We start from the raw sequence: 20,211 nt of genomic DNA, 5'->3' as shown, positions 1-20,211 counted from the left end.
AATAAGAAAGCTAAAAAGCGTTCCAGCTACAAGTCGACACTGTGTAACACTGTGTCACACAGTGTATCACTGTGTTACCATAGCTGGAAAGCACCCAGTATTGAAAACTCCCAGTGCTGCGTTTCGTTTCTCCCACTGGGATCACTAGGATTAAAAAAATTTGCTACTTGAGATATTAAAAGAGGTAAATAAGTAGTTAAATATATTTTATAATAATATGTTTAATAACATCACATATATTATTATACGAATGTGTGTTATATATTAATAATGCTATAATTATAATAAAGTGACATAATTTAGCTAAAATGTGATTTAAATTCAATATTTGTATATCTGGTAACAACATTTTCCAAATAATCTGTTATTTTTGGTATTATTTTCTTTTCACCTCTATTATTATTATCTCTATTTTCGAATAAAATATTTTGTAATTCTTCATTATTATCATCACTATCTGAAGAAGAACTACTCGAAGATTCAAAAATGATGTTTTTGAGTAAAATATATTGTTCCATAATAATAATTAGTGTAATTGCAACACTTTCATATATTGTTGTACACTGAGCGACAACAATTCGTTCCCCGGCCCCTCTCTCGCGGGGCAAGGGGAGCATAGAAGTGACCAATCAGCTGGCAGCGTGACAGTGGCTGATTGGTTAGAGGCTACGCTCCCCTTGCCCCGCGAGAGAGATCACGGAACGAATCGTTGTCGCGGAGTGTACATACATACGGTACAATACAATCCTAATGATCCCAGTGGGAGAAACGAAACGCAACACTGGGAGTTTTCAATACTGCCAACTTTATCTTTTTTCCCAACACTGACCAAACATATTTTCGAACGCACTAATATTTTTGAACGCACTATTCAAAAAAGTAAAAACATTTTCTTTATAAATCGGGTGCGCTTTATCGAATGGTCATATTTTCAACTTCTGGTTCCGGGCGGAAATAGGTGATTCAGACCGGAAGTGCATTTTTTAAATGGAACACCCTATTTTTCATTGCATTGTGACGTCCCGCCATTTTAAAAATTACTAGATTTAGTTATTATTCGCTTACCCATCTTGCTTCTTTAGTATAACCACGAAGTAAGAACGAGTATTCGATTTTATTAATTATAATCCGATTCTATTCATTATTATTATAGATTTTAATTTTAATATATGTCTATATGAATTCTAACATTCAACACTTGCTTACCGTTCCTATTATACACGGTTATTTAACCTGCTAATTAACTATGTACTCCTTAATATATAATAAGGACTTTTTATATATGTTAAATTTAAATTTCAGACCGAAATAGATAATTTAAGTAAATAAGGTATTTCGAAGACATTATTAGATTAATTTTAAATGAATAACTACCAAATTATTTCAACTCTTTGAAATGCTTTATTTAAACTCATTATGAATTTACAACCAGTGTAAATAATTTCCTTTATATGCTGTATTTTAAATTTGATTATTCTATCTAAATTGAGTTATATTTCTAAATCTTTTCTAAAAGATAAGGGAAGTTATACATATATAACGATTCTATAATCTTAATACCGATTGCGTTAAATATTAGTATCGAAATTAAGAGCGCATAACTTTTGCGCGAGGTAATCAAAGAGGAAATCATAAATATGTTAAACATCAATTTTTCGGAGATGTCGACCGATACCTCCGATGAAATTCACGCATTACCCTTTGATCATCGCCGCGCTTCAATGAAAAAGATATCTATGTCTAAACAATTGATAAGAAATTCGGTAGTGCTTCCGAGTACGACGTGGTCCGATGAAGAGATCACCTTACTCGAAAATTCCTTTAGCAAAAGATCATGCAAGGAACAAAGGAATTATTAGTATATAAACCCCGGATTTCGGGTGCGAGAGACAGTAGTAATAATTAGTCAGTAGAGGAGACTTGCTGTCAGTCGCTTTTGTCAAGTGTCGCTATTACTTTTATATCCTAGCTATTAGTAATAATTAAATTAACTTTTGTATCAATTTGCTATTCCACTCGGTAGACTTCGAATAAAAGAACTATAATTGTGCATATCTACCGCGTCCATTTTTTGGAAAGACCCAAATCTCCCGTATACGAAGGCCACTACGACCAACAGAATTTCACCTCGGAGTGGTAAGTACCAAACTCTTTTATATTCCTTATTTTTTTTATTTTCTCGTTTTCAAATTTAATTGTTCGTTCACCTTCCTTGCATCCATTTTACACTTCCTAAAACAAGAAATCAAGAATTAAATAAATAATAGTACTGTCAAGCATTGGCATGCTGCTGATAGTATTCCTTTCCTAATCAGCATAAAGAAAATTTGCAATATCATTTCATTCTGGCAAGCGTCAAGATAATTATTAATTAAAATTATACAGCTCTCATCCGTTAAGCGTCGAGGGTCTCCCTCCTTAGGATCTCTCCTGGCATCCTTTGTCATGCCGGAGTCGTCCGCACTCTCCTATTTTTATTCTAAAAAGGTTCATTACTAAATCTAACCGACCCCAGATTTCCATCGTCTCCGGGCATCCTCTATCATGCCGGAGACATCCAACTTCCCAAACTAATTCATTACCCGGCGCTCTACGGAATATATGTACATATATATATAAATATATATATATATATATATATATATATGAAATTTAGATTATATAATCTATTGTTATCAATTCAAACGTCTTTCCTTACACAGGGATATAGCATCTTCTCGGTGCAGCCCGAAAATCTTCTTGTTCTTTCTCCCTTTTTCCGTCGCATCCGGGCATCCTCTATCATGCCGGATGCATCCTAATTTCCTTACTCTTATGCGACTCCGTCATCCTAACGTTACTCCACCTTAAAAGTCCCGTCGTCTCCGGGCATCCTCTGTCATGCCGGAGACATCCATATCCTTGTAAATTATTGACGTTTTAGTTTAACTAAATAAAAAAAAATATCTTTTTTTTCTTTATTGCACAATTCAATCACTTGAGCTGACGCTAATCAGATAATAACATCAACAAAAGTGAATATCCACTAATTTCCTCAATCAACTTATCTTATCTTAAAGTTTCGCGGCTTCTCCATTTTTTCCATTATCGATAAGTCAGATCCTTGCTCTCGGCATCCCCAAGGTATAGCCGGTGTAAGCAGGTTGCCTTGAAAATAAAGAGAGCGCACTTTACTCTAGAAACGAGGTATCTAGGGGAAAAGTAAGTCACTGAGACGTGACAGCATATTCTTGTAGCTTACCTCGAGAGCTTTCCAAAACACTATAATAAATTATTTTTTCATGAAGTACTTTTCGAGTTATGAGACTTGAAATCATTTCTTAATTTTACATAAATCATAAAATATTTTGTAAAATATTCATTTTTCGATTATCTTACCTTAATACTTTTATGTACAAAATAATGAGAGCAATCAATTGGTGTAAAGAAAACATACAGTTGTTTTTAAAAAAAAGTATGGAACTAATTGTAAATTAATTGTTAATTGTAAATTACATATTTTTTCTTCGAAACAACTATGTGTTTTCTTTACACCAATTGATTCCTCTCATTATTTTATACATAAAAGTATTAAGGTAAAATAATCGAAAAATGAATATTTCACAAGATATTTTATGGTTACAAGATATTTTACAAGATATTTTACATAAACCATCAAATATCTTGTAAAATATTCATTTTTCGATTATCTTACCTTAATACTTTTATGTACAAAATAATGAGAGGAATCAATTGGTGTAAAGAAAACACATAGTATAAAAATATGTAATTTGTAATTAACAATTTCATATCTTTTGTCTTAAAAGCAACTGTATGTTTTCTTTACACCAATTAATCCCTCTCGTTATTTTGTACATAAAAGTATTAAGATAAGATAATCGAAAAATGAATATTTTACAAGATATTTTATAGTTTATGTAAAATTAAGAAATTATTTCAAGCCTCATAACTCGAAAAGTATTCAATGAAGAAATACTTTATTATAGTGTTTTGGAAAGCTCTCGAGATAAGCTACAAGAATATGCAATGAAAAATAGGGGTTTCCATTTTTAAAAATGCAGTTCCGGTCTAAATCATCTATTTCCAGCCGGAACCAGAAGTTGAAAATATCACCATTCGATAGTGCGCACCCGATTGATAAAGAAAGTGTTTTTTGAAATAACCACTTCTCTAGTTTTTAAATGGTACGGGTGGTCTGAAACACCCTGTATAACGATCTGTGCCTAGGGTGTAACTAGCAACGATTGACCAATCAGAGGGCTCTATTTTGAATTGGCTAATTGGCGACTGGCAAAAGATCCTTCGTTCTGATTGGACGATAGAAAATTCATAATCGCATCGTATCTAAATACTTCACTGCATCAGGTTGTATATAGATGTATTTTATTGCGCTTGTGTGCATGTGTGATGTCCATACATACCATTGTATCGATGTGCGAAAAATCAAATGCGATCGTGTATGTTTGATTTGTTGATCAGAGAGCTGGTCAAACTCGAGGCACGAGAAAAAACTTATTTTTAAGCAAACGTTGTGTGTACCACGATGTAGTTGCACGTGATGATTTCAGGTGATGAAACAGTTTCTTCATTTTATCCACTTGTGCATATTTTTACATGTGCGTTTTGTCGAAATGTACATATCTAAGATTTACACGTCCTCAGTCCCGCCAATTAATCCCTTTATGCCACTCTCATTTATGAGATATACAATGTGCTAAAATGTTACATGAGATTAAATATGGCATTCTTTTCAGATTCCTCTGTTAGATTCTGAAACTTACTAATCTGCATAAAATGGGTGAATAGCAGCATTGCAAGATGTCTCATATTGAATCCTGTAAAGATCGACAGCAAAATGAATTGGAAGTTTTGAAGGTATTGATATAATATTTTTTATTTATTGAATTTCAAATTATGTGGTATTAAATTATGTTGTCCTTTAATTACAACTCTATGCTGTTGTTTAAAACAGTCCATTTTCGGTGATGAATTACGTGACTTGAGAAAGAACAAGAATAAAAAAAAATGGCAACCCCTGGACATTGTTGTTACCTTGACACCGCAGAAAGGTATGTCTGGACCGGCAGAAATCTATGCGCAAGTAGATTTACATGTTATATGCAGTGACAAATATCCTGACGAGTAAGTTTTATATTGATACATCTAAATAAAAGAATTTATTTATTTTGTCATTTAATTTTATAATTAATAAAAGAATTATTTATTATATAATCAATAAAAGAATTTATTTATTTTGTCTGATGAATAAGTTTTTTTATATTGATATATCTAAATAAAAGAATTTATATTTTGTCATTCAATTATATAATTTATAATTTTCATATATATAATTTACTTATAATATTTAGAGTACCAACTATTCAACTGCAAGATAGCAGAGGTTTGTCTCATCAACAAGTGGCAGTTTTATCATCGGAGCTTGAGAACTTGGCGGAAAAATTAAAGGGTGAAGTTATGGTCTTTGAATTCAGTCAGCATGTTCAAAAATATTTGCACGAGCATAATAAACCAGGGTATAGTAGTTTTTATGAAGAAATGGTATCAAGACGTCAGGAAAGGATACAGTATGAAATGCAGGAAAAACAAATGAAAGAAGATAAAGAGAGACAGGTTTAAATTTATATCTTTATACAGGGTGTTTCAGACCATTCGTACCACCCATTTAAAGACTAGAAAAGTAGTTATTTCAAAAAAGTAAAAACATTTTCTTTATAAATCGGGTGCGCTCTATCGAATGATGATATTTTCAACTTCTGGTTCCGGCTGGAAATAGGCGATTCAGACCGGAAGTGCATTTTTTAAATGGAACCCCCCATTTTTTATTGGATATTCTTGTAGCTTATCTCGAGAGCTTTACAAAACACTATAATAAATTATTTTTTCATCGAGTACTTTTCGAGTTATGAGGCTTGAAATCATTTCTTAATTTTGCATAAACCATAAAATATCTTGTAAAATATTCATTTTTCGATTATTTTACCTTAATACTTTTATGTACAAAATAATGAGAAGAATCAATTGATATAAAGAAAACACGTAATTGTTTTGAAGAAAAAATATGTAATTTGCAATTAACAATTCCATATTTTTTCTTAAAAACAACTATGTTTTCTTTAGACCAATTGATTCCTCTCATTATTTTGTACATAAAAGTATTAAGGTAAGATAATCGAAAAATGAATCTTTTACAAGATATTTTATGGTTTATGTAAAATTAAAAAATGATTTCAAGCCTCATAACTCGACAAGTACTTCATGAAAAATAATTTATTATAGTGTTTTGGAAAGCTCTCGAGGTAAGCTACAAGAATATTCAATGAAAAATGGGGGGTTCCGTTTAAAAAAATGCACTTCCTGTCTGAATCGCCTATTTCCGGCCGGAACCAGAAGTTGAAAATATCATTATTCGATAGAGCGCACCCGATTTATAAAGAAAATGTTTTTACTTTTTTTAAATAACCACTTTTCTAGTCTTTAAATGGGTGGGACGCGTGGTCTGAAACATTCTGTATATGTATGTGTGTATTGATGTGTACATATTACAAAGTCTTAATTATTTCATTTTATCACCAGGTACTGCAAGATGCCATACAAAAACGTCAGGAAGCTCTGAAAGCTGAGATGCGCAATCGAAAAGAAACAATCCGATTGGCCACAGACTCCGACACTGTCTTTAGATCCATCCCATCGTCTCCGCACGAGAAAGGGACAAACCGTTTTAGGCGCAGATGCGTTAGCACGTCGGAAAGTTCCGAAGGATCATTATGCGAACACAGGGGTACCAAACTCATGCATTTTGACAGTAATAAAGGCGAGAGGCAAGTACATCGAGGAAAATGCTTGGGTCATAGTGCGAAAGGTTCTGTAGTTTACGCTGGCGTAGATATGACCACTGGTGAATTATTGGCTATCACCGAGTGGACGTTAAAATGCGCAGTGTCAAATGGATGCAATTCTATTCAAGAGACTATTGATATACATCATGCCATGAAACAAATTGCCAGCTTGGAGCAAGAACTCAATCATTTGTACAAACTGCATCATCCGAATCTCGTACATTATTTGAATATGAAGTACATACAAAATAACAACAGTATAGTAATTTATATACTACAAGAGTTTGTGGTATGTAAAAATATACATATATTTTATTTTGTAATATTATGTACACACATATATATATATATATATTTCATGAAATTATAAGAGTAAATTATAAGAATTTTTTCAATTGTGTGTAAAAGTAGGTTGGAACCACCTGCTCGGTTTTTTTGATGGCAAATGTTCCAATTGACATTGATACATTGAGGTATCTAGCAAGTGGTGTTCTCGATGCATTACGATATCTCCATGAAAATAACGTGGTACACAAGGATCTACGCGACACCAGTGTTTATATAGATCGCATGGGTGTTGTAAGATTATCCGATTACTCTTTAGATAAGAGATTATCAGACATGTATCATTCAAACTCCTTAGCAAAGACTGAACACGATTTTCCAACAATTCAAGGCCGAGGAGGCAAGAAAGCAGACATATACAGATTTGGAATCTTACTACTTTCGTTGTTAAAAGGAACTATTATATCTGGAGAAGAAATAGATCTAGCAGAAATCTCACAGGTAGATTTTCTTTGTGAAATATACAGGAGGTCCTATTTTAAAGGACCCACTCAAATATCTCAGAAACACTGCATTAAATCGAAAAATGTTTCAAACAAAAGTTGTGTGGCTTCAAGGGGACCATAAGATGGTGGCAAAAATTTGACCTTGTATAGTCATTTGAAGGTCACATAAAGATAACATTCAATTTTTTAAATGGAACCTACTACTTTTCATTGCATATTCTTATAGCTTATCTCGAGAGTTTTCCAAAACATTATAATAAAGTATTTTTTCATCAAGTATTTTTCGAGTTACTTGAAACTTGAAATCATTTCTTAATTTTACATAAACCATAAAATATCTTGTAAAATATTCATTTTTCGATTATCTTACCTTAATACTTTTATGTACAAAATAATGAGAGGAATCAATTGGTGTAAAGAAAACATACAGTTGTTTTCAAGAAAAAATATGGAATTGTTAATTGCAAATTACATATTTTTTCTTCGAAACAATTACGTGTTTTCTTTATACCAATTGATTCTTCTCATTATTTTGTACATAAAAGTGTTAAGATAAAATAATCGAAAAATGAATATTTTACAAGATATTTTATGGTTTATGCAAAATTAAGAAATGATTTCAAGCCTGATAACTCGAAAAGTACTCGATGCAAAAATATTTGATTATAGTGTTTTGGAAAGCTCTCGAGATAAGCTATAAGAATATGGAATGAAAAATAGTAGGTTCCATTTAAGAAATTGAAGGTGATCTTTATGTGACCTTCAAATGATTATCCAAGGTCGAATTTTTGCCACCATCTTATGGACCCCTGAAGCCACACAACTTTTGTTTGAAACATTTTTCGATTTAACGCAGTGTTTCTGAGATATTTGAGTAGGTCCTTTAAAATGGGACACCCTGTATGTGTATAATAGTGACAACATTGAGATGTGCGTTCGAAATAATTTGAGATAATTTTTTTTTCAGCTTCATTTGAGGGATTTTATTTCAAAATGTCTTATCGATGACGAAAGGATGCGTTGGTCCGCGGAACAATTATATCAACATAGTTTTATAAGAACGCCATTAGAACGAGGTTTATCACCCTTGATGCCGATTCATAATGAGAAAAAGAAAGATTTGGAGCCAGAAGAACCAGACAATGATATTCAATTGCATTTGCCATCAATGGACGGACAGTCGCGAATACAAAACGAATTTGAAGTTTTAAAGTGGCTGGGAAAAGGAGCTTTTGGCGACGTCTTAAAGGTACGAAATAAATTAGACGGTGGGATCTATGCTATCAAACGAATAAAACTGAATCCGAAAAATAAACAATTGAATAAGAAGATTACACGCGAAGTGAAATTGCTCTCTAGAATGAATCATGAGAATGTCGTACGTTATTACAATTCGTGGATCGAAAGTGCTACTTTGGATGATTCTGTCAGACATCAATTTACACCAATTACCACATCTTCTGATAGGACGGCCACTACACAAGACAAGATAGACATAGTCAATGTAAGTACATTATTATTCATGACGTAACATTGCTTTTGTAAGTAAAGGTTTTAACAATATTTTATTTTATAGCTGAATTTAGAAAAAAAATTCAAATTTATTAAAAATTAATTAAATTAATAATATTGTGATGTATACAGGATGGACCAATAACTCTGTCCACCTGGAATATCTCCGTTATTTTTAGAGATACAAAAATTTTGTACTTATAAAAGTTGTACGGTACCAAGAGGGCCGTAATATCCTAATAATAATTTTTTTGTAGGTGGAGGCGCTTCAGAGATTTCAAGGTCATCTCCAACTTTTTAAATGGGACATCCTATATGCTTTTACATATTCTTGTAGCTCATCTCGAGAGCTTTCCAAAACACTATAATTAAGTTAGTTTGCATTAAGTACTTTCCGAATTATGAGGCTTGAAATCATTTCTTAATTTTACATAAACCGTAAAATATCTAGTAAAATATTCATTTTTCGATTATCCTACCTTAATACTTTTATGTACAAAATAATGAGAGGAATCAATTGATGTAAAGAAAACATAATTGTTTCGAAGAAAAAATATGGAATTGTTAATTGCAAATTACATATTTTTTCTTCGAAACAATTATGTGTTTTCTTTACACCAATTGATTCCTCATTATTTTGTACATAAAAGTATTAAAATAGGATAATCGAAAAATGAATATTTTACTAGATATTTTACGGTTTATGTAAAATTAAAAAACGATTTCAAGCCTCATAACTCGGAAAGTACTTAATGTAAATTAACTTAATTTAGTGTTTTGGAAAGCTCTTGAGATGAACTATAAGAATATGTAAAAGTATATAGGGTGTCCCATTTAAAAAGTTGGAGGTGATCTTGAAATCTCTGAAGCCTTCTACAAAAAAATTATTAGTAGCATATTACGGCCCTCTTGGTACCATACAACTTTTATAAGTACAAAATTTTTGTATTTCTAAAAATAACGAAGATATTTTAGGTGGACAGAGTTATTGGTCCACTCTGTATATAATTAAATTAATAATATTGAATAATATTAAATTAATAATATTAAATTAATAATAAATTAATAATATAATTAAATTAATAATATTGTGATGTAAAAATTTGTAATCTGAATTTTTAGCAATTGGAAAGTGATGAAATAGAAAAATTTGCCCCACCTTTACGTGAAGTTGAATGGAATATATCGTACGAATCTCGAGCAAATGGTGCTGATAGTGATGATGATAATAGCGATACCTCGACTGATTCTGATAGCGAAGAACATTGCACCTTTTTGTGAGATAACTTTTTTTTTCTAGATGTCAAAGAAAAAAATTCTATAATTAATATTTTGATTAATATTTAGCTTATCGATTCTATTATGTTTTGCATGATTTGTATTTAGAAAAACAATACTATGCAAAAAACATTTAGTTAAAAAAAAATTAATGAAAAATAAATGAAAAATTTATAAATAATAAAAAAAATTAATGAAAAATTAATGAGAATTGTGTTTTTTGTAGAATGCGAACCTTTTTATCCATTGAGTCTTCCGATAGCATTGAATTTGAGAGAGATAGTATCTCACAAAAGTCTGCAATAACGCCGGATATTTCAAAAAATGATGCTAAAGACATTGAATCTGCCAGTGAAGATGTAAAAGAGATACAATTCATGTACATACAAATGGAATTTTGTGAGAAAAGCACATTAAGAACTGCCATAGATAACGATTTATACGAAGACGAAGAACGCGTCTGGAGATTATTCCGAGAGATTGTCGAAGGTTTAGCGCATATTCATCAGCAGGGTATGATACATAGAGATTTGAAACCCGTAAACATCTTCCTCGATAGTAACGATCACGTCAAGATAGGAGACTTTGGATTAGCCACGACTAATATATTGTCAACATTAGTTCAGACCATTGATGCTGACAAAGAGTCACAGTTCGAGAAAGGTACAAGTGTCTGTATACAATATTAATGTTAAATTAATCGATTAATTGTATACAGGGTGTCCCAAAAATCCCGGACTGGTCGAATATTTCATAAACTATGCACTTTAGAAAGAAATGTTTCAAACAAATGTTATATGGCTTGAAGAGGACCATCAGATAGTGGCAATGATTTGACCTTGGAGAGTCATTTGAAGGTGACGTAAAGGTCACCTTCAATTTCTTAAATAAAACCCCCTATTTTTTATTACATATTCGTGTAGCTTATCTCAAAAGCTTTCCAAAACACTATAATAAAGTATTTCTTCATTGAGTACTTTTCGAGTTATGAGGCTTGAAATTATTTCTTAATTTTGCATAAACCATAAAATATCTAATAAAATATTCATTTTTCGATTATCTTACCTTAATACTTTTATGTACAAAATAATAAGAGGAATCAATTGGTAAAGAAAACACATAATTGTTTTTAAAAAAAATATATAATCGTTAATTGCAAATTATATATTTTTTTCTTAAAAACAACTATGTTTTTTCTTTACATCAATTGATTCCTCTCATTATTTTGTACATAAAAGTATTAAGGTAAGATAATCGAAAAATTTGAATATTTTACAAGATTACAAGATTTACAAGATTTTATGGTTTATGTAAAATTAAGAAATGATTTCAAGCCTCATAATTCGGAAAGTACTTAATGAAAACTACTTAATGAAAACTAACTTAATTATAGTGTTTTGGAAAGCTCTCGACGTGAGCTACCAGACTATTTAATAAAAAATAGGGAGTTCCATTTAAGAAATTGACGGTGATCTTCACGTGACTTTCAAATGACTCTCCCATGTCAAATCATTGCTACTATCTGATGGCCCCCTTCAAGCCATACAACTTTTGTCTGAAACATTTCTTTCTAAAGTGCACAGTTTATGAAATATTCGACCGGTCCGGGACTTTTTGGACACTCTGTATATCTTATATAATTTATTATATATTATCTTTAGGTGGAAGTTTTGATGTCGAAGAATTGGGATCTCTTACTGGTCAAGTTGGTACAGCTTTATACGTAGCTCCTGAACTTTCTGCAAAAACTGCCAAAGCAATCTACAACCAAAAAGTGGATATCTATAGTTTGGGAATTATCTTTTTCGAAATGACGTATAAGCCGTTAACCACCGGAATGGAACGCGTGAAGGTTTTATTAAATTTGCGTTCCAAAGAGATCGTCTTTCCCTCCGACATAGTGGAGACAGATATGCCACATCAGGTTCATATTATACGGTAACAGATCAAATTTTTAACGAGAGTAAAATCAATATTATTCTCAATTATCAACGAAAAGACGTGATTGTACCTTTCTATTCTCGTCAGCTGGCTGCTGAATCACGATCCAAGTCAACGTCCCACTGCCCAAGAATTGCTCTCTTCCGCATACTTGCCGCCACCTCAGTTGGAAGAGACGGAATTGCAAGAGATGGTGCGCCATACACTGTCCAATAGTCAAAGTAAAGCATACAAATATTTAGTGGCGTCATGTTTCACCCAAGATGTTACGCCAGCCGAGGATATTACTTATGACATGAATTTGCCTGCTAGGGGAATGCCAAGCGTTCTTTCCTCAAAAAAGCAAGTTCTGCAGGAAAACGTGAAGCAAAAAATCGTCGAGATATTTCAAAAGCACGGTGGAATATGTCTCACGACTCCGTTGTTAATGCCCAAGTCCGTGCAGCATTCCAGCTTTACCGAGCACAGCGTTAAACTGATGACACGCACCGGTAGCATCGTTTCCATACCGCACGATCTTCGTACACCTTTCGCTCGGTACATTGTATGGAATAATATTTCGCATATTCGAAGATATGCCATCGAACGTGTCTTCAGAGATAAAAAGGTGTGTAGATTTTATAAATAGTTTCTTCGAAACCCGTGAGCAGTGTTTGCTGTATATAATTTCAAAATTTTCTAGATAAAGATAACGATAAAAAATCCGTAAATTTATCTTAGATGAGATAAAGATGATTTTGCTTTTACTTAATCTAAATGAAAGATGAGATAATTATTGTGATAATCTAGATAATTATCTAGATATTTTTGTTTATTTTACAAGACTATACGTATTTGTAAAAAATGTGACGCAGATTATAAATGAGATATTAAAATCATAAACACATTCTTTCTCTTTTCCTAAAGAATATTTAAATAATAGCAAAAAGGTATACAGAGTGTCCAAAAAGTCCCGGACCGGTCGAATATTTCATAAACTATGCACTTTAGAAAGAAATGTTTCAGACAAAAGTTGTATGGCTTGAAGGGGGCCATCAGATAGTGGCAATGATTTGACATGGGAAAATCATTTGAAAGTCACGTGAAGATCACCGTCAATTTCTTAAATGGAACCCCCTATTTTTTATTACATATTCGTGTAGCTTATCTCGAGAGCTTTCCAAAACACTATAATAAAGTATTTCTTCATTGAGTACTTTTCGAGTTATGAGGCTTGAAATCATTTCTTAATTTTGCATAAACCATAAAATATCTAGTAAAATATTCATTTTTCGATTATCTTACCTTAATTCTTTTATGTACAAAATAATGAGAGGAATCAATTAGTGTAAAAAAAAACACATAGTTGTATTAAAAAAAAATATGTAATCTAATTGCAAATTACATATTTTTTTCTTAAAAACAACTATTTTTTTCTTTACACCAATTGATTCCACTCATTATTTTGTACATAAAAGTATTAAGGTAAGATAATCGAAAAATGAATTTTACTAGATATTTTATGGTCTATGCAAAATTAAGAAATGATTTCAAGCCTCATAACTCAAAAAGTACTCAATGAAGAAATACTTTATTATAGTGTTTTGGAAAGCCTTCGAGATAAGCTACAAGAATATGCAATGAAAAATAGTAGGTTCCATTTAAGAAATTGAAGGTGACCTTTATTTCACATTCAAATGACTCTCCCATGTCAAATCATTGCCACTATCTGATGGCTCCCTTCAAGCCATACAACTTTTATCTGAAACATTTCTTTCTAAAGTGCATAGTTTATGAAATTCGAACGGTACTTTTGGGACACTCTATATAAATGATATGATAAATATTTATTTATTAATTTATATTATATAATATATTTATAATATAATTATTATAATTAATTTATATTTATAATATATTAATAATATAATAATAATATATTAATAATAATAATATAAAAAATATATTTTAGATATTTTAGATAGATTTTTAGAAGCATGCTTGGAAAACTTTTGCATAATGAAAACATGATCTTAGACAATTTTCAGATAAGATGACATATATTTTTCATCTAAGATAAAGATAAAGATACTTTGTATTTCTTCATCTAGTTAAAGATAAAGATGAGCCATTTTTCTTTATTTAGATGATTATCTAGATAATTTTATCTAGATACCAGCAAACACTGCCCGTGAGAAAGAGAGAGAGAGAGAGAGAGAGAGAGAGAGAGAGAGAGAGAGAGAGAGAGAGAGAGAGATTAAAACTCGATATTTAAAAAAAATGCATTTTATGATGATGAGATAAAAATAATGAAACGTACACATGAATTGCAAATTATTGTAGGCTCGAGGATTTCATCCAAGGGAATTGTATGAATGCGCTTTTGATATCATTAGTCCTATAGACAATTTAATGACCGAGGCTGAACTGATTTTCATGATATGGGAGATCTTTAACGAATTACCGCAGATCCGGGAATATAATTTCATTGTGCGTTTGAATCACACATCACTGTTGCAAGCCGTACTGATGTATTGCGGCGTCGAAAAGGACAAATATCAGGATATATATTCCATACTGCAAGATGCTCGTGATGGAAAGTTAACAAAATTTCAAGTCCAAACGCACTTGATAAGCTTGTGCCTTACCGATCAAGCTATGGAAACGCTTTTCAATCTACTCGAAACGGAAAGTTCCGTTGCGAAGATCTCCAGCGTCTTGAGGACGATAACGAAAAGAAAAGGGGATGTCGCGGGTTTAGCCAAAGAGGGCCTGAAAGATATAGAGGCTGTAATATCTAATGTAGAAGGTTTAGGTGTTAAGGTTAATACACACATATAATACAGGGTGTTCCATTTCAATCGATCACCCCGAATAACTTTTTTAATTTTGATTGTGGGAAGAAATGTTTCCGACAAAAGTTGTATGGCTTGAAGGAGGACATAACATGGTGTAATTAGTTTGACATTGAAGAATCACCTGAAGGTCACGTGAAGGTCACATCCATCTTTTTAAATGGGACACCCTATATGCTTTTTGCATATTCTTCTAGTTTATCTCGAGAACTTCCCAAAACACTATAATTAAGTTAGTTTTCATTAAGTACTTTCCGAATTATGAGGCTTGAAATCGTTTCGTAATTTTACATAAACTGTAAAATATCTTGTAAAATATTCGTTTTTCGATTATCTTATCTTATACTAATACTTTTATGTACAAAATAATGAGAATAATCAATTGGTGTAAAGGAAAAACACAGTTGTTTTTAAGAAAAAATATGGAATTGTTAATTGCAAATTACATATTTTTTCTTCAAAACAATTATGTGTTTTCTTTACACAAATTGATTCCTCTTATTATTTTGTACATAAAAGTATTAAGCTAAGATAATCAAAAAATAAATATTTTACAAGATATTTTACATAAACCATAAAATATCTTGTAAAATATTCATTTTTCGATTATCTTACCTTAATACTTTTATGTACAAAATAATGAGAGGAATCAATTGGTGTAAAGAAAACATACAGTTGTTTTTAAGAAAAAATATGGAATTTGCAATTAACAATTCCATATCTTTTCTTAAAAGCAACTGTATGTTTTCTTTACACTAATTGATTCCTCTCATTATTTTGTACATAAAAGTATTAAGGTAAGATAATCGAAAAATGAATATTTTACAAGATATTTTACTATATGTAAAACTACTATATGTAAAATTAAGAAATGACTTCAAGCCTCATAACTCGGAAAGTACTTAATGAAAACTGACTTATAGTGTTTTGGAAAGCTCACGATATGAGCTACAAGAATATGCAAAAGTATATAGGGTGTCCCATTTAGAAACTTGAAGGTGACCTTCACGTGACCTTCAGGTGTCTCTTTAAGCTCAAACTAATGACATCATCTTATGTCCCCCTTTAAGCCATATAACTTTTGTTTGAAACATTTTTTTCTACAATCAAAATTAAAAAAGTTATTCGATAAAAGTGATCGATTAAAATGGGACACCCTGTATATACATGTTTATACATTTACGTAATTTGCTATGATTGAAAAATTTGTATCCTGTTACAGTGGCCAATTACTGTCGTACCTTTATTAACGTATAATGTACAACAATACAGCGGTGTGATATATCAGATAACTTGCGAATTAAAACATAGACGAAAACGAGGTGGTCAGGATGTCATAGCCGCGGGTGGTCGGTACGACAAGATGCTGATGTCATTCAGAAAGGTCTTGGAACGCACCGGAATGGCAAGTAAGGAAACGAAGCAATATGGAGCCGGTATCAGCATATCATTAGACAAATTGGTATCCGTTGTCACCGAAGCGTGCGAGAATCTAAATGGTGAGAGTAAATGTGGCATCGATGTGGCTGTATGTTGCGAGAGCAGTCCAGGAAGCGAGGGGAGAAGAGAGAAGGAGATGATTAATATATTACGAGAAATCTGGTTATTAGGATTGAAAGTAACGACACTGGATCTGTGTACTATGGAAGAAATATTAGAGTACTGCCGTGAAAACTCTATAAGTCATATAGTATTATTAAGAAACGGTGCATTAAAGGTGCAAACGTGGGAGAGGGATCGATTCCAAGAAAAGAAATGGAACACCATACAGGACATTATCGAGTATTTACAACGGCAATCGGAAAGCGCATTACCGATATTAAATAGATCTGAAAGTAAAGTGAGCGCGAATGATGTATCGATAGTGCAGAGTAATCCGGTCAATGCCAATATTAATTTTATCCTCTCCGAGCGCGATAAGCTATCCGGAAGTGGCAGGAGAAATTTTAAAAATACGATATTAGCACAAATGTCATTCTACTTGCAAAGAATATCGCATAAAGTCCCTGTAGAAATCTTTGCAGTTTTTTTGGAAATGTCTGTTATAAGAACCATCATCAGTTTTCTGGAAATTGATGAGGACGAACAGATATTTCAAAAGAGCATTCAAATCGTTATAGATAAGTGAGTATAAAATATTACCTATATTTATTTATTCTATATATATATACAGGGTGTCCCATTTTAATCCATCCAATCGAATATCTCGAAAACCAAGCTTGAAAGAGAAAAATGTTTCAGACAAAAGTTGTATGGTTTCTAGGGGGACATAAGATGGTACCATTGGTTTGACCTTGAAGAGTTATTTGAAGGTCACATGAAGGTCACCTTCAATTTCTTAAATGGAATCTACATTTTCTCATTACATATTCTTGTAGCTTATCTCGAGAACTTTCCAAAACACTATAATAAAATATTTTTTTATTGAGTACTTTTCGAGTTATGAGGCTTGAAATCATTTCTTAATTTAACATAAACCGTAATATATCTAGTAAAATATTCATTTTTCGATTATCTTGCTTTAATACTTTTATGTACAAAATAATGAGAGGAATCAATTGGTGTAAAGAAAACACATAGTTATTTTTAAGAAAAAATATGTAATTTGCAATTAACAATTACATATTTTTTCTTTGAAACAACTATGAGTTTTTTTTACACCATTGATTTCTCTCATTATTTTGTACATAAAAGTATTAAAGCAAGATAATCGAAAAATGAATATTTTACTAGATATATTACGGTTTATGTTAAATTAAGAAATGATTTCAAGCCTCATAACTCGAAAAGTACTCAATAAAAAAATATTTTATTATAGTGTTTTGGAAAGCTCTCGAGATAAGCTACAAGAATATGTAATGAGAAAATGTAGATTCCATTTAAGAAATTGAAGGTGACCTTCATGTGACCTTCAAATAACTCTTCAAGGTCAAACCAATGGTACCATCTTATGTCCCCCTAGAAACCATACAACTTTTGTCTGAAACATTTTTCTCTTTCAAGCTTGGTTTTCGAGATATTCGATTGGATGGATTAAAATGGGACACCCTGTATATATATATATATATTTATATTTATATATATTTATATTTATATATTTATATTTATTATTATACAGAGTATCCCAAAAGTTCCGGACCGGTCGAATATTTCATAAACTATGCACTTTAAAAAGAAATGTTTCAAACAAAAGTTGTATGGCTTGAAGAGGGCCATCAGATAGTGGCAATGATTTGACATGGGAGAGTCATTTGAAAGTCACGTGAAGATCAACGTCAATTTCTTAAATGGAACCCCCTATTTTTTATTACATATTCGTGTAGTTTATCTCGAGAGCTTATCTTTCCAAAACACTATAATAAAGTATTTCTTCATTGAGTATTTTTCGAGTTATGAGGCTTGAAATCATTTCTTAATTTTGCATATACCATAAAATATCTAGTAAAATATTCATTTTTCGATTATCTTACCTTAATACTTTTATATACAAAATAATGAGAGAAATCAATTGGTCTATAGAAAAAACATAGTTGTTTTTAAGAAAAAAATATGTAATTTGCAATTAACAATTACATATTTTTTTTAAAAACAACTATGTGTTTTCTTTACATCAATTGATTCCTCTCATTATTTTGTACATAAAAGTATTATTAGGGTAAGATAATCGAAAAATGAATATTTTTTACTAGATATTTTATGGTTTATGCAAAATTAAGAAATGATTTCAAGCCTCATAACTCGAAAAGTACTCAATGAAGAAATACTTTATTATAGTGTTTTATAGTGTTTTATAGTGTTATAGTGTATTATAGTGTTTTGGAAAGCTCTTGAGATAAGCTACATGAATATGTAATAAAAAATAGGGGGTTCCATTGAAGAAATTGACGGTGATCTTCACGTGACTTTCAAATGACTCTCCCATGTTAAATCATTGCCACTATCTGATGGCCCCCTTCAAGCCATACAACTTTTGTTTAAAACATTTCTTTCTAAAGTGAATAATTTATTAAATATTCGACCGGTCCGGAATTTTTGGGACACCCTGTATATTATATTTATTTATTCTATATATTATTGAATTATTAAAATCTAAATTAATAAAATATGAATTATAAACTAAAATATAAACTAATTGTATTAACAGAAGATGTACATAAAATCTTACATTTATTATAAACATGTATATTTTTACAGACATCCACGACATAAGAAATACATTAAACAAATATGTGAGGAAATGAAGGAATTACGGAATGAAAAATCAAAGCCTGTAGAGATATTATATAGTTTAATAGATAGTGCATACATGGCCCTCTTATAAATGATATTATCGAAATCGAAAAATCTATTTTTTCATAATCATATGAAACCATTGAATGATTGAATGTATGCTATCGATGTAAGAGTAGATAATATTATATAAGCATTTTTTGTACCGCATTATATATATTTCTAAGTGTAAAACATTGAATAAAAAAACGTTTAATGAGTAAAATTTTGTCTTATAATTGGAATGTACAACGACTTATATAATGCAGATTTCAATTCAAAGGTCAAGGAGGACAGCTGTTTATTGCAACGACACGATATATTATTTTTATTTCAGCGCTATTACACGATAAAAATATAAGAAATACGAAATATTGTATTGAGTACAAGTATTTTTTTTATTCCTTATGTATATGAAGAATGATTGAAGATAAATATGATTATATACTTCACATGTGTTATGAACCTACGAACATATATTTATAAATTATATATTTTACAGATATATTTTTAATTACATATTTAATAATTATATATATTAAATATTATATATTTAATAATTATTATTAATAATATAAATATATATTTTACAGATATATTTTATCGTCATATTTTCAATATTCAATTTGATGACGTCGTTTGTTTTAGTTGTTTTAAATATCAGTCTTGAGAAAATAAATTTTGAAAATTGAACGAGACGCATTCATATATCAGTTTGAATTATTTAGT

At 31.0% G+C, this 20,211-nt stretch overlaps 1 protein-coding gene across 1 annotated transcript; it reads left to right on the top strand.

The window, feature by feature from the left end:
- The first annotated feature begins 4,418 nt into the window (after positions 1–4,418).
- On the top strand, positions 4,419–19,671 carry LOC105250501 (eIF-2-alpha kinase GCN2). Its single transcript, XM_025413298.1, has 14 exons — positions 4,419–4,568; positions 4,755–4,875; positions 4,973–5,142; positions 5,370–5,631; positions 6,595–7,146; positions 7,269–7,643; positions 8,616–9,152; positions 10,283–10,437; positions 10,665–11,101; positions 12,100–12,376; positions 12,467–12,986; positions 14,702–15,181; positions 16,436–17,337; positions 19,408–19,671. The coding sequence occupies exons 2-14, from the start codon at positions 4,819–4,821 to the stop codon at positions 19,532–19,534; spliced, it is 4,851 nt and encodes a 1,616-aa protein (XP_025269083.1). The 5' UTR covers positions 4,419–4,568; positions 4,755–4,818; the 3' UTR covers positions 19,535–19,671.
- The last annotated feature ends 540 nt before the right edge of the window (positions 19,672–20,211 follow it).

The sequence above is a fragment of the Camponotus floridanus genome, unplaced genomic scaffold (assembly GCF_003227725.1).
Source record: "Camponotus floridanus strain SB8 unplaced genomic scaffold, Cflo_v7.5 scaffold65, whole genome shotgun sequence".
NCBI lineage: Eukaryota > Metazoa > Arthropoda > Insecta > Hymenoptera > Formicidae > Camponotus > Camponotus floridanus.
This window is presented reverse-complemented; position numbering and strand designations above follow the sequence as displayed.